The sequence below is a fragment of the Mustelus asterias genome, chromosome 13, assembly GCF_964213995.1.
Source record: "Mustelus asterias chromosome 13, sMusAst1.hap1.1, whole genome shotgun sequence".
NCBI classification, from domain to species: domain Eukaryota; kingdom Metazoa; phylum Chordata; class Chondrichthyes; order Carcharhiniformes; family Triakidae; genus Mustelus; species Mustelus asterias.
Genome location: NC_135813.1, coordinates 58,789,133 through 58,816,433, shown reverse-complemented (window position 1 = coordinate 58,816,433; position 27,301 = coordinate 58,789,133). Strand labels below are relative to the sequence as shown.

General features: G+C 42.6%; 1 protein-coding gene across 2 annotated transcripts in view; it reads right to left on the bottom strand.

The window, feature by feature from the left end:
- The window catches only part of gcn1 (GCN1 activator of EIF2AK4), a 143,140-nt gene that overhangs the window by 7,793 nt on the left and 108,046 nt on the right, over positions 1-27,301 (bottom strand). For both annotated transcript variants that reach the window (XM_078226837.1, XM_078226838.1), the window contains exons 46-55: positions 24,323-24,484; positions 23,842-23,934; positions 16,892-17,035; positions 16,213-16,482; positions 15,830-15,943; positions 14,572-14,802; positions 13,962-14,155; positions 12,208-12,322; positions 11,885-11,981; positions 5,245-5,393 (exon numbers count right to left, since the gene is read on the bottom strand). In XM_078226837.1, the coding sequence (XP_078082963.1) occupies positions 5,245-5,393; positions 11,885-11,981; positions 12,208-12,322; positions 13,962-14,155; positions 14,572-14,802; positions 15,830-15,943; positions 16,213-16,482; positions 16,892-17,035; positions 23,842-23,934; positions 24,323-24,484 (1,569 nt within the window). The remainder of the gene's footprint in view (positions 1-5,244; positions 5,394-11,884; positions 11,982-12,207; positions 12,323-13,961; positions 14,156-14,571; positions 14,803-15,829; positions 15,944-16,212; positions 16,483-16,891; positions 17,036-23,841; positions 23,935-24,322; positions 24,485-27,301) is intronic.

The window sequence follows — 27,301 nt, the reverse complement described above, 5'->3', positions numbered from 1 at the left end:
CCAAATGTAAATCCGAAAAGCCAGTTGGTTAATTAGATGTTGTTCATTTTAGCTTTGAGGCATGCTGCAGGTTAAATGCTGGATCAACAAGATTCACTGATGGGAGTACAGGTGGTTGGGACGGGGTACCTACATTTCACTGACAAAAGAAACTTTGTTAGATTTGAAATTCAACTGCCATTGTGGGATTGACATCAGTGCTACAATATTGCGCTGAATTAGATAGAGCCTAAACATTTCTTTTTTCACAGGAAACTTCTCTCAAGACAGGCACTCAATGATATATTGCAATTAGTTCAAGACTCATTACTTAGATTTTTGAACTATTTATACACTTAAATTTTATACTCAGTATGGCATAAATTGAAGGTTAGGAGGTTTATTGGGATTATAACGGCCGACTCCTGTTTCTATTTTCTATGTTTCTATGGATATGTGGGTTTCTGGATGTGCACATTTCTGAATATTTACACTTGCATAAGTGCTTTCAGCTGTAGTCACTCGAGCTTGTGGAAGGATAGGAATTAATCACATTCAGGGGCAGAGAGGACATGTTCCAAGACGTGGCCGTTCCACAGGTAGACAGAGTGACAGAGGATAGATTAAAAGTGAGCCGCTGTCCTATTAAGGGGAAAAGGGGAATGTGAATCAAGTGCAGATCTGAGGACATTTTCTTAGTAGATGCTTCCAATGCTTGTTTTATCGGCAAGAATTTGGAGAGGGCAGCCACAAGCAATATCACCCCACCATGGAAAAGATGCTGCCAAGGTGTGCAAAGAGTGATAGTGGAAGATTCTATAAAGGGAAGATGCATTCACCTCATGCTCTGGTAATCCCCTTGGTAATCTACTCTTTTTTTCCAATGGATACGGATTTGAACACTTCAGGTGCACAATTGGCCTAGCGATTCATCACCAGATCAGGCTGAACCACATCAAGCATGCTATTTGAAAATTCTCCTCCTTGTGATCAAATTCCTCTATTATCTTGTCCCCCCACCATTTCTGTAATCTTGTTCAGATCGACAATCCATTGAGAACTCTGTTCTTCCAACTCTAGCCGCCTCTTCATTCCACATTTCCTTCACCTCATCATTGGTGGTCTTCTCTTCAGCCGCGGCTCTGGAATACCGCCCCCAAGTCTGTCCACTTTCCTCTCCTCCTTCAAGACACTCTTATCTCCTCATCAGTCACCTTTTCTAAAGTTTCCTCCTTTTACTCAGTGCCAATTTTTGTCTGATTGTGCTGCTGTGAAAAACTTTGGGATATTTTGCTACAATAAAGGTGCAAGTTGTTGCCGTCAGTTTGTAACTTTGAATTTGAAAGCGGAGCAATGCGATGGCTCTCAGGATAAGTGACAAAACAGCAGAAACACTTGGGAGGGAATCAGCTGGACATCATGGGTTATGTCAGAATCAATTACATAGTAAAGAACAAGATTCAGGCCCCGCAGAGGAGATTATAGCTTCAAGGTCCACCATGGGTATTAATATACGCCTAGACTGACACTTCAGTGCAGGGAAGAAGAACGGTCAAAGATGCTGCCTTTCAGATGCCCATTCGGGAAGATATAAAACATCTCATGAGCAGCAGAGCAGGGACTTCCCCTTGCCCTGTCCACCAGTCCTCCTCCATTTAGATGACAATTAACCGACCATTTATCAGATTTGCTGTTATGGAACATTGTTGTAGGCAAACTGGCTGCTGCATAAGCTTATATAACTATACTGAGTGAATTTCAAAACCAATTATTTCAGGCCGTCCTAAGGATGTGAAAGGCACTACGTAAATGGAAACTCTTTCTTCTTTCCGGGAGTCAGGCCATGGATTAACAGGACTTCAAAAGATAGTTACCACTGCGTTTACGGTCACTTCAGGCTATCCTGTCAATGGACTGTCAGGAAGGTGACATATACAGAAAAGAGCTGGGAAGATTTAACTCCAACTATGCCCTTGCCTCAGTTCATCTGTGTCTGAGATCCTTATCCATACTTTTGTCACCGCCAGATTCGACTATCCTAACACTGCCTTCCTCATTCTACTATCTGTAAACTTGAGAACTCTGCTGCTCATGTTCTAACTTGCACCAAGTCCTCTTCACCCATCACACCTGCACTCAGACTGACTGACACTGGCTCCCAGTCAATCAGCATCTTGATTATAAAATTCTCATCTCATAAATTTCTATTCCCTTCTTGGTCTTGTCCCTCCCTATCTCTATAATCTCCTGCAGCCCGCAACCACTCAACCTCCATACTCTCCTGAGATATTTACCCATCTCTAACTCCAGCATCCCCAAGTTTAAATTGCTTCATCATTGGCAGCTGTGCCTCCAATTACCTTAGCCCAAAGCTCTGGAATTCCCTCCCAAACCTCTTCGCCTCAATTTCTTCCTTAATGACACTCCTTAAAACTAACCTCTTTGACCAAGCCTTAGGTTATCTTCCCAATATCTCCTTATTTGGCTTGCTGTCATCTTTTGTTTTAGAATACCCCTGTGAAGGGCCTGGGATTTGTTATTATATTAAAGGCGCTATATAAATACAAGTTGTTACTGTTGCTAACTAAAGCCGTGCGGAAGGGTTTAAACTAATATGGTAGTAAAAAGAAAAACTGCTATTAACAGTGCAGCTGCTTAGAAAGGAAAGTAAACTTTAGGTGTGTAGGACTTGGGGGTGGTGAAACATTTAGAGTTAAACCAGAACAAGATAGTTAGAAAAAAAAAATTAGATTGAAGGCATAAAAGAGAAACTGCAAATGAAGAAATCTAAATTTAGATGTATAATAAAGCTCAGAATAAACAATTGGGGAACCAGAATCATCTCAGGAAATTAAAAAGAATCATGACATAATGACAACAACTGAAATCTGACTGCAGCTGGATCAGGATTAGGAAGCAAATAGTTCTGGGTATAATAGTTAGACAGGATAAGGATGGAATAAGGGAGCATGGTGTAGCTGTAAAATTCCTATCACTGCACTAAAATAATGTCAATGAGATTGAGCTGAAGAACAGCAAGTATTGGCCATCTGGAAACGTGTTATAGATTGCAAACAGCAGGTAGGAAATGGAGAATGAACTACTTTGACAAAGGAGGTCAGGCATGCATAAATTGTAAGAGTTATGATTGGAGAATTTAATAATCCAAAACTAGATTCGGATAGGGAAAACGCAATGTCAATGGAGAGGTTTCTTCTTCGCAAAGCTCCCAGAACGGCATCCTCAGTCAATATGTAGCTTCTTTGACATGGAGGGAGCCTTGTTCTAAGGTAATGAAACAAGTAGGCTCCCAAAAGGTTTTGGGAGCATTGAGGTGAGAATTACTACCTTATAGACCCAGCCCAAAGAGAGAGAAAGAAGCAAAGTTCACTGGAAAAAAATACTTTGGGCAGGAAACTTTGGCCAGGTGAAACTGGAATCATAAATTTGGACCAACAATGGGAAGTATTTAAACAGGAACTGGAAGAGGTACGAATCAGAGTACATAAAAAAACAACTTAATCAAAGACCAGATAGGGGGACTGGATAAAATTTGAAACTTAATTAATGTCAACAGGACATAAATGTAATATAGAAAACTTTATAAAGGGAAACTTAGAATTCTATCAGTATGTAAAAAAGGGAAAGGAAATCAAAAATGGCATAATGAAAAAGACAGGCAGATTATTAATGTGGTTAATAAAGATAGGCACAGAACCCGAAAGGATTGAAGGCAGACTTAGGATAGATCAGGGGAATGCCAGAGATTCATTACAGTTTGCACAGTTTACACTGGTCCTTATGTTCCTGTGAAGTGCAGGATGTTTTAATATGTTAAAGGATCCATATAAATAGAGGTTGCTGTTACTGTGGGACCACTAGAGGTAGACGTAGAACTCTTTGTGGTTATTCCTCAAAGAGAAATGATGCTAAAGAAGTTACTTTTTAGATTGAGAAATCATTGAAACCTGACGGTTTATATCCAAAGATACCAAGCAGTGGTACTAGGGAAGAAATAGCATGAGCTTAGACCATAATGTCAAAACTCTGTGCAAAGGAGAATCAGAGTAAGACGTTTAACAACACCAGGTTAAAGTCCAACAGGTTTATTTGGTAGCAAATACCACTAGCTTTCGGAGCGCTGCCCCTTCGTCAGGTGGAGTGGAGAAATGCATTTCTCCACTTCACCTGACAAAGGGGCAGCGCGCCGCAAGCTAGTGGCATTTGCTACCAAGTAAACCTGTTGGACTTTAACCTGGTGTTGTTAAACGTCTGTGTTTACCCCAGTCCAACGCCGGCATCTCCACATCAAAGGAGAATCGTCAGGAGAATTGGAGAATGCCAAATGTGACATCCCCTCTTAAAAAATGTGGATAAGGTGGGAGGTACAGATCAGTTAGTCTGAGTTCAGTTGCCGGTAAATTAAAATGGGATGAAATTACCAAGGACTTGGAGAAACACATGCCAATCAGGGTCAGCATACATTGCTGGAAGATAGATAATGATTGAACAATATTATATAATTCTTTGATAGATGGATTCAGAAAACAGTGGATACTTTTACTTTGGATTTTCAAAAAGCTCATCAGTAGATACCCCACTAAAGAGATTTCTGAAGAGATAATGGCACAGACGGTGATGCAGAATTAGTAGTGATAGTCGGAAGGAAGCAATCAAAAAATTAAGAACTGGAAAGAATGAGTGGGATTTTGCAGGAATCTTTGACGGGCCACAGTTATTTGCTACATTTGCAAGTGATCTGGATGCGAATACTGATGAAATCAATAAGGAGATATAAAATTTTCTGAGGACTGTGAAAGATGGGCAGATGCAGATGAATACATTAAATGTAGACACATTTAAATCAAACATTTCAGAAGAAAAAGGAGAAGGAAGTACAACAAATGGCAAGATTTTAAAAGTGAGAAGCAGAAGGTTCCGAGTGCCCAGGCACACGAGTCATTCAAAAGTGGCTTGCAAAGAGGTAAGATCCTTAAAAGACAAATAGAGTCCTTGATTTTATGTCCAGAGGAATGGAATAAAGAACAAACATCAATGTTGAATTATAAGAGACAGGCTGCGGTTAGAATAGTGTGTACAGATTTCAGAGCCCAAGTAAAAAAGGGATTAAAATAATGGAAAAGATTCACCAGGGATGACATGATGATAAATTCAGGTTTTCTTCCCACTAGAGAAGATTGCAGGATAACCCCACTGAGGTCTATGAGGATTTAACAAACAACAGGAAAATGGAGTGTCGCTTACCCTATCTGCTGTAGCACTGGCAACAATCATGTCCAGCACACTCGTGTTATACTCGGGCGCGCATAGCTTGCTGGGTGCCGCTTTCATTGCGACCGAGAGCGCCACACTCCGCCCATGTCTCACCATCCAGTCAATACCCGATACATCAGCTGTGGAAAAAAAAGACTCGTAACTGCTTGGCTGGTCAGATTGTTGATACTACATGTGCTTGGAAAAACATCTGATATAGAAAGAAAAGTAGCTATTAACTGTGATACAGGCTCTTTATAAATAAACATACAAATGTTATGCCTACATCGACCATTATCTTGTTGGTGGAACACAATAACTATAATTAATAATAGAGTTGAAGTTCTCAGTGATTATCTGAGGAAGAATCCAGCAATATGACCCGCAAGGATAAAGAGGCATCTTTACTTTCAAACCTGAAGACAATTCTCTCTTATAAATACTTCTGAGAGCTCCAGGAACACTGGTTTCCTGGTACCATCAACATCTTCACCTGTGGCATACACATTGATTACAATGTTAAAATTGGAAAAGTTATTCTCTAGATTTAGCTTTTGATAGAAAATGAGAGAGATTGAGAATTGTATGTAGGAAGCACACATTACACCAATTTTAGTTGTCCGAGGACAACTCTAAAGATTTCGGCTTTAAGAGAGCAGCAGAAGAGGCAACTTTTTAAATAACCCATACATTTATTGTATCATAGCAATAACCCCGCCTTTCCCCACCCCTTCTCCCTCCCACACCAGACCACTTGTCTTTTGTTCTGAAAGTTGCAATTTCTCACAACTACACTTCAAAATCTATCACATTTCTTCCTCTCTTCAGTTCTGATGTAGAGTTAGACTTGGAATGTTTTCTCTCCCTACAGATGCTGCCAGATCTGCTGAGTTTTTCCAGCATTCTCTGTTCTTGTCTCAGATTTCACTATCCACAGTATTTTGTTTATTTTAAACTTGTCTGCATATCTTTACATCACAGCTCTGCCCTTGGACTCAGTGCAGAATTGAGCAGATCCTAAATGTAAAGAAACTTGGAAGAAAGACTTGCATTGACATAGCGTCTTTCACAACCTCAGGACACCCCCAAAGCAATTTACAACCAATTAAGTACTTTTGAAACAAAGTCACTGTTGTAATGTTGAAATATGGCAACCAACTTGTGCACAGCAAGCTCCCACAATCAGCAATGTGATAATAACAAGATAACCTGTTTGTAATTTTGGCTGTGGGATACATTTGGGCCAGGTCACCAGCGTGAACTCCGTCTCCTCCACCACCGCCCCCCCCCCCCCCCCCCCCCCCAAGCCGAAAGACAGCAGCTCCAACAGTGCAACACTCGAGTGCCAGCTCAGACTTGAACATGCAACCTCTGACCCAGGAGCAGGACTATCCAATAAACATCGGTGTACCTTTGAAATATATCAGAGCTCACTCTCATCTCACAGATGAGAGCCTTTGGAACAGGAAGTAAAGCATGCACAGGCCAAACTCCAACAGGACAAATCAATTTATGCATTCAGAGTTTATATTTTTCACCCGCACTCGTGGAAACAAGTTACTTTTAAAAATTGGTGGAATCACGTTTTATTTGCGCAAACATTAAAGGAAATTCAAACGTCCATTGCCACTGATTCCTTGCTGTATTCGTGATGTGGAGATGCCTGCGTTGGACTGGAGTGGGCACAGTAAGAAGTCTCACAACACTAGGTCAAAGTCCAACAGGTTTATTTGGAATCACGAGCTTTCGGAACGCTGCTCCTTCATCAGGCGAGTGGACATTCACCTGATGAAGGAGCAGCGCGCCAAAAGCTTGTGATTCCAAATAAACCTGTTGGACCTTAACCTGGTGTTGTGAGACTTCTTACTGTATTGGGGAATTATTTGGTCAGGTCTAATCTCAGAGACTAAGTGGGAAGTGATAAAATTTAAGACTGGGACAAGCTGGCATAAATACATACTCCCATTCGTCTACAGCACAGAAACTGGCCATTTGGCCCAACTGGTCTGTGACTGTGTTTATGTTCCACATCGGGTTAAATGAAAAGGGATGGGAAGAGACCTATCAGCATTTCACCCGAATGTGTTCTTCTAGCTTCCCTTTAAGTTCATCTATGCCATTTGCCTCAACTGTTCCTCATGGTAGCAAGTTCCACATTCTGACCAATCCTTGGATATCCTGAATTTCCTATTGGATTTACTTGTGACAATGTTAAAGTATCCCCTACAAATGAAAAACAAATTCTCCACATCTATCTTATCAAATTATTTTATAATCTTAAAGGCCTCCATTTTATTAACCCTTGGCCTCCTCTTTTTTTTTTAAGAGGAGAGAGCCCCAGTCTTCAGCATTTCTTAATATGGATACAGGAGCAGGAGTAGGCCATTCAGCTCTTTGGGCCTGGTCCACCATTCAATGTGATCGCAGCTGAACATCCACCTCAACGCTTTTTGCCCACACTACCCTGTATCCCTTTATGCCATTGGCATATAGAAATATGTAGATCATTGCTTCCAGCATATTCAATGACTGAGCTTCCACAGCCATCCAGAGTAGAGTCCCAAAGACTCACACCCCTCCGAATAATAAAAATTTTCCTCATCTCGGTCCTCTTTATTTTGATATTGTGCCCCAAACCATCTTATTTATATCTGCCTCATCTATCCCTTTAAATATTCTGTAGAATTCAATGAGATCACCTCTCATTCTTTGAAACTCTACAGCAGGGGTCTCCAAACTACGCCCCATGGGCCACATCCGGCCCGCAGCGGGCTAACATCTGGCCCGCAGTCAGTGGGGCGGGACGGGATTCCCGTTGCCGAAAACACTCCCGCATCCAGAACCCCGCCGCTGACTCAGGATCCGGACGCGGGGACGGAAGCCACAGGCCGGACATTTGCTGCCGCTCCGCGCGGTGTCTGAATCCCCGCCCTCTTTACCAGCCTATTGTCCAATCAGAGCTGCCGTCCTGTGACTGACAGTTCATTAAACGAATAAGCAATTGAGACATCTGTTATCCAATTGCCGCTCTGCATTGACTGAGTGACAGCTGCTTTATCCAATCCGTAAGCTCCATCTGTCTGAAATGAGCGAGAACAATGACAATGATGGCGGCAATTCAGACCAATTCAGTTATGGAAGGAAAAAAGAAAAGAAAAGTGGACAGTGAGTGCCACCTGTTTAATGAAGAATGGGGTGTAAAGTACTTCTTTGTACAAGCAGATGATAAAGCCTTGTGTGTCATATGGAACAAAACTGTTGCAGTTTTGAAGGAGTACAATGTACGTCTGCACTGAGACCAAACATGAACCAAGTTATTCCCAATTCACAGGAACACAGCGTTCGGAAAAATTTGAATCAATGCAACGCAGGTTGCTTTCCCAACAAGCTTTTTTTACACAGAAGATAACTGAAAATGAAGCTTTAACCAGGGCCGTTACAAACTAGCTTGTGTTGGCTAAAAGAGGAAAGCCATTCACCGATGGAGATCTCATCAAAGAGTGTATAATGGAAGCAGTGGAAGAGTTATGCCCAGAAAAAGCAAATCTGTTCAAAATCATCAGTCTTGCGCCAAATACTGTTGTATCCTCTCGCACTTGATGAATCGACTGATGTGTGTGACACATCACAACTCCTAGTATTCATCCGTGGCGTCGACAGTGAATTTAATGTGACACAAGAATTAGCATCAGTGCACAGCATGCACAGCACAGTAACTGGAGAAGACATCTTCAAAGAATTGCAAAAAACTGTGTTAGAATATAACCTGGAGTGGAATAAACTGCAATGCGTGACAATTGAAGGAGGAAAGAACATGTCTGGGTTGGACAAATCACAAAAGCTTGTGAGGTTGGTGGATTCTCAAAGCTCATGTTTCTGCATTGCATTATCCATCAACAAGCATTGTGCGGAAAATATGTGGATATGTCTTGCGTTCTGAAACCTGTTGTTTCAACAGTGAATTTCATTCGATCTCACGGGCTTAATCATTGCCAGTTTCGTGATTTTCTGAAAGAAACTGATTCTGAGTTCGGTGACTTGCCTTATTATACAACAGTTCGATGGCTTAGTTGTGGAAAGGTTCTATCACGGTTCTTTCAGCTGAGAGAGGAAATTGATTCCTTTCTCACAGAGAAGAATCGACCCAAACCACTTTTATCAAATACTGACTGGCTTTGGAAATTGGCATTTTTTGCAGACATGACAGGCCATATGAATCAATTGAATCTGAAGTTGCAAGGTGAAACAAATTTGATTTGTGATCTATTCGTGCATGTCAAGGCATTCAGGGCAAAACTGATGCTATTTTAAGGACAGCTGAAAGTTCATAACTTGGTTCATTTTCCATGTTGTGAACAATTTCATGAAGTGAAGCAGAATTTCCTTCTTCATTTGCAACAGAAATCATTAAAGACTTGCAAAAACAATTTCAGGAACGATTTTCTGATCTTGATGGAAACACAGATGAAATAAAGCTGTTTCAAAATCCATTTGGCTGCAATGTTGAAACACTCCCAAGTCAGTTTCAAATGGAAATTATTGATCTCCAATCAGATGACATGCTGAAAGACAAGTATAAAGAAGGAAATCTGATCCAATTTTATAAATCTTTGCAGCCTGAGCAGTTTCCAAATTTGAAGCGATTTGCTTGTGGATTTGTATCAGTTTTTGGTACAACGTACCTGTGTGAACAAACATGTTCAAAAATTTCAAGCTTGAAACCTCAGTTCAGCAATATTTTCAAATTAAAAAAGCACTTCCATCATTCCCATTAATCTTGTGCAAAACTTCATGATTTGTTGGTTATGATTGAAAACTCCAATTGCCAGAATTGTGTAGAAAGGTGCAGACTGAATTTATTTTTGTTCGACCTTTATTAATGATTCAAGTTTATTTTGAATTTCTTTGCTTTGTTTTACTGAAGTTCTTTCTTGGGGCGAGTTTATTTTTCTTATTGTGTGCCACAAAATTGGGCAAATTCTCATTTCAAGTAAACATTTGTAAAATTTCAGTAAATAAAATTAATTAAAAAATGAATAGCCTGCTTTTCTCATCTGCAGTTAAGTAATTGATTATTTTGTCAGAGCATTTGCTAATGTTTGACATTTTTACTCATTATATATCATTTCTCAGTGTAAGCACGGCATTGTTTCTTTGTAATTGTCACATTTCTCTTTTGTTCTGAATCATATCATGCTGATTACAAAGATGATCCAAATAAAACTTATTCATTCATTTAAATTTTATTCATTCATTTATAAAACTAATTTTTTTTCTTTGGTCCCCGAAAATGTGTAAAATATACGATGTGGCCCTCGTACTGAAAAGTTTGGAGACCCCTGCTCTCGAGTGTACCGGCCCAGTTTCCCCAGTCTCTCTTCGTAGGCAGCCTCACCTTCCTGGGAACGAGTCTGGTGAACCTTCGCTGCATTCCCTCCCTGGAATATCTTTCCTAAGATAAGGGAACCAAAACTACACACACTATTCCAGGTGTGGTCTAACCAAGGTTCTACAACTGAAGCAAGATTTGGCTACTCCTGCACTCCTTGCGATAAAGCGAATACCATTAGTCTTCCTAATTGCTTGCAACCATTTCATGTTAGCTTTTAGTGACTTATTGACAAGTGCTATCAGGTGGGTAGGTCAGGACCTTTCATGCAACAGGGCAGACTCGATGGGCCAAAGGGCCATCTTCTGCACTGTGGTATTCTGTGATCCGTATTATATTAAAGAAAAGATATAGAGGCATTGGAGAAGGTGCAAAAAAGTCCCTTTATACATTTATACTTTCTGATCTCTTACCATTCAAGAAATACTCTGCATTTGTTCCTCTTACCAAAGTGGATAACCTAACTTTTTTTTCACATTTGTTCCATCTGCCATGTTTCTGCCCACTGACCAGTCTGTCCAAATCCCCTAGAAACAATTTTGCATCTTCCCCACAATACGTAATTCCTACCTCGCTTTGTGTCATCCATGAACTTGGAAATATGTTTGGTCCCCAATTAAAAGTTACAATCTCTTAGTTCTGGTATCATCCTTGTGGATTTTTTTTGCACCTTCTCCAACGTCTCTATATCTTTTCTTTAATATAATATGGATCACAGAATATTACAGTGCAGAAGATGGCCCTTAGTGCAGACTCGAAGGGCCAGTTGCACAAAAGGTCCTGACCTGCCCATCTAATCGCACTTGCCAGCACTTGGCCCACAACCTTGAACATTATGGTGTGCCAAGTACAAATAAAGTTTATTTATTAGTGTCACAAGTAGGCTTATATTAACAGTGCAATGAAGTTACTATGAAAATCCCCGAGTCTCAACACCCTAGCGCTGTTTGAGTACACGGAGGGAGAATTTAGCATGGCCAATGCACCTAACCAGCATGTCTTTCGGACCGTGGGAGGAAACCGGAGCACCCGGAGGAAATCCACGCAGACATAGGGAGAACGTGTAAACTCCACACAGTGACCCAAGCCAGGAATTGAACCTGGGTCCCTGGCGCTGTGAGGCAGCAGTGCTAACCACTGTGCCACCTTGCAGCTGGATACCAGAACTGTGTACACTTCTCCAAGTGTGGCCTGACCAACAGTCAAATTGCCGGCACTGCTATCATGTTGCTTATTACTTACCCAAAAGGTGATTTTTTAGAATAATACTGAGTTCATCATCTGGCAAGTATGCACACAACTCTCCTAAGCAGCCAGCTGAGGCCATGCGAGTGGCATCCTGAGGGGAAGAGATAGCCATTACTGTACTGCATAAGGAACAATACAAAATATAGGGTTGTTCAGTCTGCATCAATAGATCACGCGATTGTCACATTTCGTGCATGACAAAATGGTTTACTCCCCACAATTTTATAAAACTGTCTTAGAAAGTGTCACTTCCACATTGGAGCAAGTCACTTGGCTTATTTATTATACAGTAATGAGTGAACCTACTGGATCCATACCTCATCATGCCCCAACATTCCTAACAACATAGTTGTGATGTTTTTCCGAATTGTTCCATCAACTTTGGCACCAGCCCCCTGAATGACAAAACGCAGTGCCTGAAGCAGTGTCTCTCTGAAAGGAGAAATGAAATCAGTATAGATACGGATTAAGTTTAAAAAAAACACTTTGCTAACACTTTCCCTCAGAGACCCTGAAGGTATATAAACCCTCGATACAGAGAATGCCAACTGTTCCAATGTTCTTCACGTGGAAACAGTTAATAAAATTCTCTTGCGCAAAGGCTCAGATATGAGTTTGTTAATGCAGGCATGCTCTTCCTCATTCTTTGTACACAACTTCCTCACCCCATTCAAATAAACAGACTGTCATCTAACCAAACAACATCCTTCAAGGATTTGGCACCATTTATGATAGAAATGTTCTTCTCACATTCTCATTATATCCAATAACTCATCATGGGAGATTACAATTTTGGATTTATTTTACAATTTCTCTCCTTTGCACCACTTTAACTCCTCGTAGTACAGACTGGTGCTCATGTATAGTTCTGTAGCTTCTGCTAACATTGTGGAGCACCAGACTCCTAAAAAGGAATATCCTAGTCCCCATCCCACAGACTGCAATCACTAAGGATAGGCAACAATACCTCCTCCATGATTATCCTCAACACCAGTGCTCCGCAAGGCTATGCCATCAGCCCTTACTACACTCCTTATACACCCGTGACTGTGTGGCCATATTCCCCTCCAAATCGATTCTCAGGTTTGCTGATGACACCACCGTTGTGGGTCGGATCTCAAACAATGACCAGACCCAGTAAAGGAAAATGATAGGGAATCTGGTGAACTGGTGCTATGACAATAATCTCCCCTTCAATTTCAACAAAATGCAGGACATAGTCATCGACTTCAGGAAGCGCAGTGGAGAATATGCCCCTGTCTACATCAATGGGGACGAAGTAGAAATTGTTGAGAGCTTCAAGTTTTTAAGTGTCCAGATCACCAACAACCTGTCCTGGGTCCTTCCATGTGGGACTATGTTAGAAAGCCCACCAACGCCTCTACTTACTCAGGAGACGAAGGAAATTTGGAATGTCCGCTACGACTCTCACCAACTTCTACAGATGTATCATAGAAAGCACTCTTTCTGGTTGCATCATAGTTTGGTATGGCTCCTGCTCTGCTCAAGACCACAAGAAACTACAAAGGGTCATGAATAAAGCCCAGTCCATCACGCAAACCAGCCTCCCATCCATTGACACTGTCTACACTTCCCACTGCCTCGGAAAAGCAGCCAGCATAATCAAGGACCCCACGCACCCCGAAAATACTCTCTTCCACCTTCTTCCATCGGGAAAAAGATATAAAAGTCTGAGGTCACGTACCAACCAACTCAAAAACAGCTTCTTCCCTGCTGCCATCAGACTTTTGAATGGACCTACCTTGCATTAAGTTGATCTTTCTCTACATCTTAGCTATGACTGTAACACTACATTCTGCATTCTCTCCTTTCCTTCTCTATGAATGGTATGCTTTGTCCGTATAGCGCGCAAGAAACACTACTTTTCACTGTATACTAATACGTGACAGTAATAAATCAAATCAAAATCATGAGAAGCAAGGCTATTCACGGAGCAACTTGAAATGTCTGTGGAAGAATCCAACTACTCCATGATGACTAATGCAAATGAGGTTCCTGTTGAGATCATTTATCCTTCTAATTTGTGGCTCATACCTCGCATGACACATACCTTACACTCGAATCGTCTGCGCTTCGCACTAAGTTCAGAAGTTCAGTAAACAGCGGGTCCACCTTGGTGTGGATAACTATCAGATTCCCAAGAGCCTCTGCTGCTTTCAGGCGGACAGAACGATTGGTGTCAGACAGGGCTTTTGTGAACGTTGTTTGCAACTGCGGAAGGAAGGGCTTCAGGGCAATCCCCACCTACACATCACAATACAAACAAACATGGCAAAAAAATGAAACCTGGAAGATATGCTTCAGCTATTAAAAAACCCGTTTCTGTACCCCTCAAATAAACCTGGATTCCACTGTTGTGGAATCCACAGCGATATTTCATCAGTAAAGCTTGATTATTTATTGCAAATCCATTTTAGTGTCAACATGAAACTCCACACAACTCAATTATTCTCTCCCAAGTATTAACCAAATTTCATCTTCCTGGTCAATGTATAGAATATCTCATCATCCCCATAAAGGTTCAAAAGTAACATTACTCATCTTCTGTAATAGCTTCTTAATTCCCTAAAACACATCCTCTCTCGATATGAAGGACTAGGTGGTGACTGGGAGAGCATATTGCACACAACTGGGATCTGATTGAGACCCCGTGCTCTTACCTTGCTGAGCAGCAGACTGAGTGTGTCCAGGAGAGCCACCTTCACATTCCAGCTGAACCGGTCGCCTAGGATACGGATCAGAGGTCCAGTGATGTTCACCACAGATGGCCTCAGTGCTTCTGCAGAAGTTAGCTTGATAACGAGCCCCAGGGCCTTGGCTGCCTCTTCCTTCTGTTCAGGGTTTCCTGTCAGCACGCCCTCTCTCAGAATGGGCAGGATCGATGTAACACCCTGCAACAAAACACTGCACTGATTCAAGGCACCAAGCTTTTATCACGTCTCTACACTAATATTCTGATCATTTACTCAAATTACTTATTTTGGTTAAGTTAGCAAATCATTGCACAACCAAATGCCTCGCTGGCTAATTAAATCTTAGGTTTCAAACAGAGCACCCTGTTATTGTGCCATGAGAACCATAGCGACGTGTGTGAATGCAGAGGTTTAATTTGTTGGGAAGTCAGTAGTGTGACTCACGATCTCTCTACCCCCGAGTCTCATCGCCAAACTGTCTTCTCCTCTCCCTCCCGCCTGACTGCAGTCAAGTAAGCCTGCTTCATTTGAAGATATTAATCAATTGCCAAATAAATTTCTGGGCCTCAGTTATTGCTGTCCACTGTCAATCTAAAATATAAATGCAGCAGCTCAAAATCACCCCACGTCTCTCCATTTCTGTAAGTCTCAAAATTTAGTTTGGTGCAGCTTTCAGCTGCTTGGCCCATGGCCTGCTGTTATTTTGTTTTCCTCCAGTGCACTGCCAAAAATATATTACAAAGCAAAATTTCATTTGCACCAGCTATTCTGGGAGAACCTGCCACAGCATCTATACAGTTAACCGAGCACATCCCATTTAACATTCATCACCGTGGTTCCGTGATAGCATTCTTGCTTCTGGGTCAGAAGGTCCCACTGCACAGAAATGCCACCAGGCTGGCATCAGACATTACTCTGAAGGAGGCGTCGGTTTTCAGATGGGATGTCAACAGAAGACTTGCCTGTCCTCTTAGGTAGACACAAAAGATTCTGAGGGACTAGTTCTATTGTTTATCCCGCAATCAACTTCACTGAAACAGATAATTTATTCCTGACCACACAGCTTGTTGGAGCTCGCCGAGTGTAAATTGGCCACTGCGTTTTCTACATGACGCCAGTGATTACACTTCAAAAGTAGTTAATTTCTGTAAAGCAATTTTTTGGATATCCTGAGATTGTGAATTATGGGAGGTGTGAATTTGCCACCAGTCATGGATTCTCTTACCTTCTTGGGAATGCAGAATCCCAGCAGATGATCCCCCTTGGCCTCTGCAGCTGCTGCACGGATATCTCTGTGCAGATCATCCACAAGTGATAATTGGCTTCCAGCATCTAACTTCTGATAGAGGGGAAAAATTATAAAACTGAAGTATCTGTCAATAGGGTTAAAAAATAAATTAACATGCCAAAGATCTTCGGTAAGAGTTTATAAATCACAAGTTAGTGAACCACTCCACCGAAATATCCAGTGGGTTCAGCAGTAGAAGAATACTGTACCAGAGGCAGACAGTTAACTCCTTCTGGTCACAGGTCCCATTACAAAGCTTCAGTGCAATTTAAGTAGCTCAGGGCAAGGCACCTTACCATCCACATACGAAGAGTTAGTACCTTGGTTATTGCATTTAGAGCATCCCAACTCTCATTCAGGACAGTCTCATCTGTGTCATTAAGCAATCTGATCAAACCGGACATCAGGTTCCTGACGTGGGTGAAATAGTCGACCTTGGTCTTCGAGCAGTAAGCATTGATGATTGTTGCTGCAGCTTTGCGCATCCCGACGTCTGGATTCCTTGTTGCCTCCAGCAGATCCTCCAAGATGACCCTCTGACCAACCTCATCCCCCACAGACAGAATCACTGTGTGACAGTTAGTCAGCTCCTACAGAAAAGGAAAGCATCTCGTTAGGGGATGACTCGAGTTGAATGCTGTCACAGGCGTTGAAGGTAAAGGTTGGCAGTGTATAATAGTCTACTGCTGTTGTGGGGCTACATTAAAAATAAATTAAATTTGAGAATGTTATGACATTAATGTTGGTTGAATATGGCTCTATTGGTTAAATCTTTGCTTAATCAATGCAACTTCCTTTAAAAACTTTAGCTGGGCAATTGATGTTGACCTGAACAAGAATCTTAAAAAGATAACCCTGCTACACATGTGGATGCCTTAATAATGCAAAGGCTCCAGAACATCTAGGACTGTGTGCTCTGTGGAAACAAGCCATGGGTTTATTACTCATTGATAGTGGCACAGGGTTGCACGGTTTGTGGTATCTTCTCTGCAGACTCACCTCTTGCTCTTCACTGGTTCCCATTTTGTTCTTCAGTGCAGTCATCACAGCAGGCAGAATCACATTGAGATGGCGTGTCAACGCATCACCTGCCACTGAAGACAGGAAAGCCAGCACTCTGGTGTTTACTGGTGGCGCTATAAGCTGCAGAGAATAAGAGAAAGAGGACAGAATGAAGGAGGACACCTAGTTTGTTGTAGAGTAGTTGCTCCCTACTTCTGGTCGGGAACTGGGATCCAGAGTCATACGAATGGTTACAGCACAGGAGACTTGGTATATCCATGCAGATTCTGTAGAACAGCAATGCACCTTATCCCATTCCCCTGCATTTGCCTGTAGCCCTGCAAATTTTTCCTTCACAGCTGATCCAATTCCCTTTTGAATGCCATGTCGATCTGCCTCTCACCACTCCGGCAATGCATTCCAGATCCGAACCACTCGCTTTGTAAAAACGCTTCTCCTCGTATCGCATTTAATTCTTTTTCCAATGAGCTAAAGTTAGTGCGATCTGGTTCTTGATCCTTCATGATGTGGAGATGCCGGTGTTGGACTGGGGTAAGCACAGTAAGAAGTCTCACAACACCAGGTTAAAGTCCAACAGGTTGGACTTTAACCTGGTGTTGTGAGACTTCTTACTGTGCTTGATCCTTCCACCAGTGGGAACAGCTTTTCCCTCTCCACTCTGTCCAGACCCTTCATGATTTTGAATACCTCGATCAAATCGCCTCTCTTCCTTCTTTTCTCCCATGAAAACAGTTCAAACAACTTCTACTGAAGCTCCTCACCCTTGGAATCATTCTCGTGATTATTTCCTACACCCTCACTAATGCCCTGACATCCTTCCTACAATGTGGTGCAGTGAACTAGACACAATGTTCAGTTGAGGCCCATATTTAAACAGGCTTATCATAACTGCCTTGCTTTTGTACACTGTACCTCTATTTATAAAGCCCAGAATCCTGAATGTTTAATGAACCACTCTCTCAACCTGCCCTACCAGCTGCACCGATTTGCGCACATATACCCCTAGGTCCCTCTACTCTTCCATCTCGTTTATAATTGTGCACTTAAATTTATATTGTTTCTCTGCGTTCTTCCTACCAAATGAATCACTTCACACTTCTCTACATTAAGTTTCATCTGTCACCTGTCCATCCATTCCACCAACTTGTCTATATCCTTTTGAAGTTATACAGTCTCCTCCTCTTGGTTCACAATGCTTCCAAATTTGTATCATTCACAAGCTTTGAAATTGTGCCCTGTACACCAAAGTCTGGGTCATTAACACATTGAGTGAATTGGCCATGCTAAATTGCCCCATAATTGTTCTAGAACGTGCGGGTTACAAGACTAGAGGGGTAAATGTGAGGGATTACAGGGATAGGGCCTGGGTGGGTTTGTTGTCTGTGCAGACTCGATGGGCTGAATGGCCTCCTTCTGCCTTGGAGGGTTCTATGATCAGTGAGAGTATGGGTCTCAACATCAACTCCCGGAAGAACTCATCATATACCAGCATCCAGGCTGAAAAATAACACTTCACCACTACTTATGTTTCCTGTCACAGCCAATTTCTTTTATGGAATACTTATTATATTTTGGATCATGTGTTTTACTGCAAACTTGTTCTGCAATCTGCATTTTTGTGCCAATTTTACTTTTGTAAACCGCAAAAAATCTTCAGTTACATTTCTCCCTCCCTGTTATTAATATTATTGACCCAATACCAGTTGAACCATTTAAAACCAAAAACCACTGGGAATAAATAATTCTTTAATCTTCAAACAGGATGCTACTGATGCCTTTTATTGGAGTTATCTTACTGCAGGCACAGCCTTCCTTGTTATCTGGGATTAAGACCAGCAGTACAAATGAACAAGCTTACATCTATATGGGCAAAGACTTGCACTGCTCCCTTAAGAGATCTCTTATGTCTGGACCACTTGTCACTTAGGCAAGTTGGATTGTGGTAAAATTTATAATCACAATCCACCTAGTATGGCTGACTCCTGCCAAGAATGGTAAAGTGCTGGCTGCCTTCTGCTTGACCTTGGTGTCCCATGGTTGATAACATTTGGATAGAAGCCTTGCCGTCAGTGCCAAAAGACTCTTGCACACTACACTGTCAGAGTCATAGAGGGTTTTGGCATGGAAACAGGCCCTTCGGCCCAACTTGTCCATGCTGCCCAGTTTTTACCATTAAGCTAGTCCCAATTGCCCATGTTTGGCCCATATCCCTCGATACCAATCTTACCCATGTAACTGTAAAATGCTTTTTAATGACAAAATTGTATCTGCCTCTACCACTACCTCTGGCAACTCATTCCAGACACACTCAACCATCTGTGTGAAAAAATTGCCCCTCTGGATCCTTTTGGATCTCTTGCCTCTCACCTTAAACCTATGCCCACTAGTTTTAGACTCCCCTACGCTCCTCATTATTTTATAGACCTCTATAAGATCACCCCTAAGTCTCCTATGCTCCAGGGAAAAAATAAATCGCAGTTTATCCAGCCTCTCTTTATAACTCAAACCATCAAGTCCCAGTAGTAGCCTAGTAAATATTTTCTGCACTCTTTCTAGTTTAATAATATCCTTTCTATAATAGGATAACCGGAACTGTACACAGCATTCCAAGTGTGGCCTTACTAATGTCTTGTACAACTTCAACATGACGTCCCAACTCCTGTATTCAATGTTCTGACCAATGAAACCAAGCATGCCGAATGCCTTCTTCACCATTCTGTTCACCTGTGACTCCACTTTCAAAGAGCTATGAACCTGTACCCCTAGATCTCTTTGTTCTATAACTCTCCCCAATGCTCTATCATTAACTGTGTAAGTCCTGCCCTGGTTCAATCTACCAAAATGCATCACCTCGCATTTATCTAAATTAAACTCCATCTGCCATTCATCAGCACACTAGCCCAATTGATCAAGATCCTGTTGCAATCCTAGATAACCTCTTTCACTGTCCACTATGCCACCAATCTTGGTGTCATCTGCAAACTTACGAACCATACCTCCTAAATTCCCATCCAAATCATTAATATAAATGACAAATAACAGTGGACCCAGCACGGATCCCTGAGGCACACCGCTGGTCACAGGTCTCCAGTTTGAAAAACAACCCTCTACAACTACCCTGTCTTTTGTCATTAAGCCAATTTTGTATCCAATTGGCTACCTCACCCTGGATCACGAGAGATTTAACCTTATGCAACAACCTACCATGCGGTATCTTGTCAAAGGCCTTGCTAAAGTCCATGTAGACAATGTCAACTGCACTGCCCTCATCTACCTTCTTGGTTACCCCTTCAAAAAACTCAATCAAATTCGTGAGACATGATCGTCCACTCAAAAGCCATGCTGACTGTCCCTAATCAATCCTTGCGTCTCTAAATGCCTATAGGTCCTGTCCCTCAAAATACCTCCAACGACTTACCCACCACAGATGTGAGGCTCAACGGCCTGTAGTTTCCAGGCTTTTCCTTGCAGCCCTTTTAAAACAAAGACACAACATTTGCCAATCTTCTGGCACCTCACCTGTGACTATCGATGATACAAATATCTCTGCTAGGGGACCCGCAATTTCCTCCCCAGCCTCCACAATGTCCTGGGATACACTTCAGATCCTGGGGATTTATCTACCTTGATGCACTTCAAGACTTCCAGCACCCATTTCTCTGTAATATGTACACACCTCAAGATATCACTATTTATTTCCCCAAGTTCCCTAACATCCATGCCTTTCTCAATAGTAAATGCTAATAAGAAATATTAATTTAGGATCTCACCCATCTCTTGTGGATCTGCACGCACATAGATTACCTTGTTGATCCTTAAGAGGTCCTTTTCTTTCCCTAGTTACTCTTTCACCCTTTGTATATTTGTAGAAGCTCTTTGGATTCTTTTTTGCCTTATCTGCCAAAGCAATCCCATGTCCCCTTTTTGCCCTCCTGATTTCTCTTTTAGCTCTACTCCTATACCCTTCAAGGGAGCCACTTGATCCCAGCTGCCTGTCAGAAAGCCAGGTGGTTTAAGAGAAATGAAACTATGCTCAAAATTGTCCTACATCAGTCACTGATGAAGGAGCAAGCAAAAGGTTCCCAATCTTTTATCCGTCACAGCACACCTTCATACTATAAAAATACTGAGGCACACCTTTCATATTCTCCAAATGAGCTCTCCGAGCAAAATCATTTCATCTCTAAAAGCTCATAAAAACACACCAAGGCACCATTTAATGCAATTTTCATTCGTTTAAGAAGTTTTCATTGGAAGCATTGTCATTTGCATGTGAAATACAACACTTTATTCAAAATGTACGCAATTTAAAAGTGCTTTTTATTAAATGTTTCAACTGACTTCAGTTTTTTTTTGAAGTCTGTATTCAAACCATCCCCAAGCCCCATGTGGTCCCTGCCCAAATGGAGAAAACACAGCACCCCCAATTTACACCTAGCAAGGTTCCATAAACATCAAGGTGCTAATGACACAACAGAAAATGCTGGAAAATCTCAGCAGGTCTGACAGCATCTGTGGAGAACAGAGCTAACACTGAGTCTGGATGGCTCTTCCTCAGATGAGGTGATAATGGCTATTAGTTAATCTGCTGTCTTGTTTAGGTGTTCACGGATAAATGTTGGACACTACACAAGGGAGGGCTCAAACTACAGTCTCCTCGGCAAGTCAGTACCACTGGCTGTGCAGCTCTCCTCTCAATCAAACACAATACAAGTAACGAAAACTGCAAACGTTTTGATGTTAAATACTCCCAGACCAAGGTCTAAATATCGAGAACAACAGTCAACAGCGCAATTACACCCCAGTTCTAAAATGCTGTAATCATAGAATCCCTAGAGCAGAAGGCGGCCATTCAGCCCATCGAGCCTGCACCAACAACAATACTACCCAGACCCTATCCCCATAATCCCACGTATTTACCCTGCTAAGTCCCTTTACACTAAGAGCAATTTAGCATAGCCAATCAACCCGCACATTTTTAGACCGTGGGAGGAAACCGGAGCACCCGGAGGAAACCCACGCAGACATAGGGAGTGTGTTCAAACTCCACACAGACAGGTACCCAAGGTTGGAATCAAACCCGGGTTCCTGACACTGAGAGGCAGCAGTGCTAACCACTGAACCATCGTGCTGCCTAAATGCTCTTATTAAATTACATTCTACCAGAATTTAACCATTCCCAGCCTTTTCTTATTTTAATCAGAATGCTATTTGGTAAAAGGAACTAAGCTGTCTACCCTGCTTAATGAAGAGTCTGGGATGCTATCCATGCTTTTCAAATCGATTTGTTGTTTTTCCTCATTCGATATAAGCGGCTTGACTCGGTTTTCTCACGCCAAGCCTGGGAGTTCGAGCCGTTCATCATGAGAAACTAATCCGGGTGTCCGAGAATTGGACGTTAGGATGGGAATGGTAGAAAATCCCATTTGAGTCCAGTGCGAACATTGCAGAAGGTGAAGCTGCAAAGTTCCACACACCCCAGCAAGGGCAGCTGTCAACAAATCATAGAATCCCTACAGTGCAGAAGGGGGCCATTCGACCCATCGAGTCTGCACCGAAAACAATCCCACCAAGGCTCCACCCCCGCAACCCCTTATATTTACCCTGCTAGTCCCCCTGACACCAAGGGGTAATTTAGCTTGGCCAATCCACCTAACCTGCGCATCTTTGGAGTGTGCGAGGAAACCCACACAGACACGGGGAGAATGTGTAAACTCCACACAGACAGTGACCAAAGGCCGGAACTGAACCTGGATCCCTGGCGCTCTGAGGCAGCAGTGCTAACCACTGTGCCACCGTGTTACCTGTAAAATGGAAATGTCAAGAGTGGGATTTGAACCTACGTCCCTAGAAAAGGATCAGAATTCACCAGGCTTAACACAAGGCAAGGAATCAGACTCCTTGAGTCTTACGCCTTCGACCACTCAGCCATCCTGACAACTATTTTTAAAAATTGTCAAAAATCTCTGAAGCAACACTGGCTACTGAGGGTAGGGGGAATAATCTTCAGACGAGAGATAAGCCATTCACGGGTGATGCCAGGCGCATCCCTCGCACAAAGAACAGTGAAAATCCTGAACTCTTTAGGGGCTCAGTTCCAGTTATGTGTCAGTTGCACTGTGCAGGAATTAGCTTCCACTTACAAACAAGAAACTGCAGCTGCACGGCGAGTTACAGAACAGAGCAGGAGAGATGAAATTGAGAATGAATAGTTTTTGAAACAACAACTGCAAAGCTCACAGTTTCATTCATCAACAGCAACTTAATGTAGAAGAGAATCAGTAGCTCTCTGTCAATCATATATTTACTACTCTCCTCACCATCATACTCCCACTCTAGGTCCGCCACACTCCCGGTTTCCCCTCCCCCTGTTCTCCTCACTGCCACACTCTCAGGTCCCTATCCTGAGGTTTTCCATTCTCGGGCTCCTGCAGTGCGCACTGTTTGAAACGCTCAACAGGTCATGGCAGACTTTCAAGCTTCCCGCAGAACAGCGGTGTGCCGTGGCTCAGCGGTTAGAAACCAATGTTCTAGAACCTCGTTCAAGGAATGCGATTTATTAAAGCTCCTGAAACAAAATGTCCCTTCTGGTGAAAGCAAAATACTGCGGATGCTGGAATCTGAAACAAGAACAGAAAAACACTGGAAAATCTCAGCAGGTCTGGCAGCATCTGTGGAGAGAGAATAGAGCCAATGTTTCAAGTCTGGAGGACCCTTCGTCAGAGTTCTGACGAAGGGTCATCCAGACTTGAAACATTGGCTCTATTCTCTCTCCACAGATGCTGCCAGACCTGCTGAGATTTTCCAGCGTTTTTCTGTTCTCGTCACTTCTGGTAATTTCTTCTGCTCAATGACTGAGCAATACAGAACAGCAGTCTTGTCGCATACCCAGATATTGTTTTGTGTTTGCGTGCTTGGTTACATACCTTTGGCACTAGGTAGGGAAGAACAACACGACTCTTGACTCCCATCACTTGCTTCAATCCATCCAGAGCAAACTCTGACATTTCCTCATTGTTCTGCAATGGATAGGGCAGTTACTGACATGCACACAAATTGCATTTATATAGCACTTTTAACACCTTTCCAAGGCACATCACAGCATTAAACACAATCTGACAACAGGCAACTTAATAGGTCATTCAGACAAGCTTTGTCAAGGAAATAGGTTTTAAAGGGCACAAGAGAGGCACAAGCAGCCTGGGAAGCCCTGCCAGCCAGCATTAAATCTGTAAAACAAGTTAAAGGTGAAGTTTGCAACCTCATTACCCGTCTGTCCTCTGAATCCTTGCTATTAAAATGAGTTGGGATGGGGTGGGGAATGCCGGTTTGGGTTCTAATTTGAGTTATAAAATATAAAAGAAAAAACTTGTCTGCACGATAACCTCCCCTCCTCCAAAGACTCACAAGCTGTTCCAACAGGAATGGTAGAATATCATCCAAGGCCTGGTATCCAATTGTTGAGTGAAGCTGCTCAAATGTCTTTGATGCAGCCTCTCGAACTTCTTCAAGAGGATCACAGAGGGCCTTCCGCACTGTGGGAACGAGAGACTCGGAGAAGACAAGTACCTAGGGACAGAGGCCAGAAAGAGTGAATCAGCAACATACTGCACCATGATTTCAGAGCTCGAGTTACTGGGGCAAGACTCTCAGTAATAACGCACTGCCCAAGTTTACTAAGCATATATGAAATATTCTACACCTTCTGTCCATGACAGTTAATTGAAGCTATATTAGTTTCAGTTCCTATACCCTGAACATTTCCTTAAATGTATTAAGCATGTGCTCATTTACTTTCATCAATAAAAATATTGCACCTTAATGTAGTAAAATGTCTTGAGGTGTTTCACAGGAACGACCAGACAAGAAATTGATATTGAGCTACATAATTTATTCCTCTCCTCACCGTCATACTCCCGCTCTAGGGCCAAGTGTTAGATTTGGTTGTGGGAGAGCACTTTGGAGATAGTGACCACAATTCGCTGTCTTTTGTTATTGCAATGGAGAGGGATAGGGCTGTACGGCAGGGCAAGGTTTACAATTGGGGGGGAGGTAATTATGATGCAATTAGGCAAGAATTAGGGGGCATAAGATGGAAACAGAAACTGTCAGGGAAAGGCACTCATGAAAAGTGGAACTTTTTCAAGGAACAAATACTGGGTGTCCTTGATAGGTATGTCCCTGTCAGGCAGGGAGGAAATGGCCGAGTGAGGGAACCATGGTTCACAAAAGAGGTGGAATGTCTTGTGAAAAGGAAGAGGGAAGATTATGTAGGGATGAGGAAACAAGGTTCAGATGGCTCGATTGAGGGTTACAAGTTAGCAAGGAATGAGCTGAAAAAGGGGCTTAGGAGAGCTAGGAGGGGACATGAGAAGTCCTTGGCGGGTCGGATCAAGGAAAACCCCAAGGCTTTTTATTCTTATGTGAGGAATAAAAGAATGACCAGGGTGAGGTTAGGGCCGGTCAAGGACAGTAGTGGGAACTTGTGTATGGAGTCAGTAGAGATAGGCGAGGTGATGAATGAATACTTTTCTTCAGTGTTCACCAAGGAGAGGGGCCATGTTTTTGAGGAAGAGAAGGTGTTACAGGCTAATAGGCTGGAGGAAATAGTTGTTCGGAGGGAGGATGTACTGGCAGTTTTGAATAAACTGAAGGTCGATAAGTCTCCTGGGCCTGATGAAATGTATCCTAGGATTCTTTGGGAGGCAAGGGATGAGATTGCAGAGCCTTTGGCTTTGATCTTTGGGTCCTCGCTGTCCACGGGGATGGTGCCAGAGGGCTGGAGAGTGACGAATGTTGTTCCTCTGTTTAAGAAAGGGAATAGAAATGACCCTGGTAATTATAGACCGGTTAGTCTTACTTCGGTGGTTGGTAAATTGATGGAAAAGGTCCTTAGGGATGGGATTTACGACCATTTAGAAAGATGCGGATTAATCCGGGATAGTCAGCACGGATTCGTGAAGGGCAAGTCGTGTCTCACAAACTTGATTGAATTTTTTGAGGAGGTAACTAAGTGTGTTGATGAAGGTAGGGCAGTTGATGTCATATACATGGATTTTAGTAAGGCGTTTGATAAGGTCCCCCATGGTTGGCTTATGATGAAAGTAAGGAGGTGTGGGATAGAGGGAAAGTTGGCCGATTGGATAGGTAACTGGCTATCTGATTGAAGACAGAGGGTGGTGGTGGATGGAAAATTTTCGGACTGGAGGCAGGTTGCTAGCGGAGTGCCACAGGGATCAGTGCTTGGTCCTCTGCTCTTTGTGATTTTTATTAATGACTTAGAGGAGGGGGCTGAAGGGTGGATCAGTAAATTTGCTGATGACACCAAGATTGGTGGAGTAGTGGATGAGGTGGAGGGCTGTTGTAGGCTGCAAAGAGACATAGATAGGATGCAAAGCTGGGCTGAGAAATGGCAAATGGAGTTTAACCCTGATAAATGTGAGGTGATTCATTTTGGTAGGACTAATTTAAATGTGGATTACAGGGTCAAAGGTAGGGTTCTGAAGACTGGAGGAACAGAGAGATCTTGGGGTCCATATCCACAGATCTCTAAAGGTTGCCACTCAAGTGGATAGAGCTGTGAAGAAGGCCTATAGTGTGTTAGCTTTTATTAACAGGGGGTTGGAGTTTAAGAGCCGTGAGGTTATGCTGTAACTGTACAGGACCTTGGTGAGACCACATTTGGAATAGTGTGTGCAGTTCTGGTCACCTCACTATAAGAAGGATGTGGAAGCGCTGGAAAGAGTGCAGAGGAGATTTACCAGGATGCTGCCTGGTTTGGAGGGTAGGTCTTATGAGGAAAGGTTGAGGGAGCGGAGGAGGCTGAGGGGAGACTCAATAGAGGTTTATAAAATGATGAAGGGGATAGATAGAGTGAACATTCAAAGACTATTTCCTCGGGTGGATGGAGCTATTACAAGGGGGCATAACTATAGGGTTCATGGTGGGAGATATAGGAAGGATATCAGAGGTAGGTTCTTTACGCAGAGAGTGGTTGGGGTGTGGAATGGACTGCCTGCAGTGATAGTGGAGTCAGACACTTTAGGAACATTTAAGCGGTTATTGGATAGGCACATGGAGCACACCAGGATGATAGGGAGTGGGATAGCTTGATCTTGGTTTCAGATAAAGCTCGGCACAACATCGTGGGCCGAAGGGCCTGTTCTGTGCTGTACTGTTCTATGTTCTATAATGAGATATTAGGACATATAACCAAAAGTTTCATCAAAAGGTTAGGATATAAGGAGCATCTTAAAGTAGTACTTGTGAGAAGTTTAGGGAGGGAATCCCAAGTGCAAGACCAAGACAGACAGGGTGAAGTAATTAAAACTGGGATGCACAGAAGGCCAGAATTGGAAGAGTATGGAGATCTCAAGATCTTGTAGG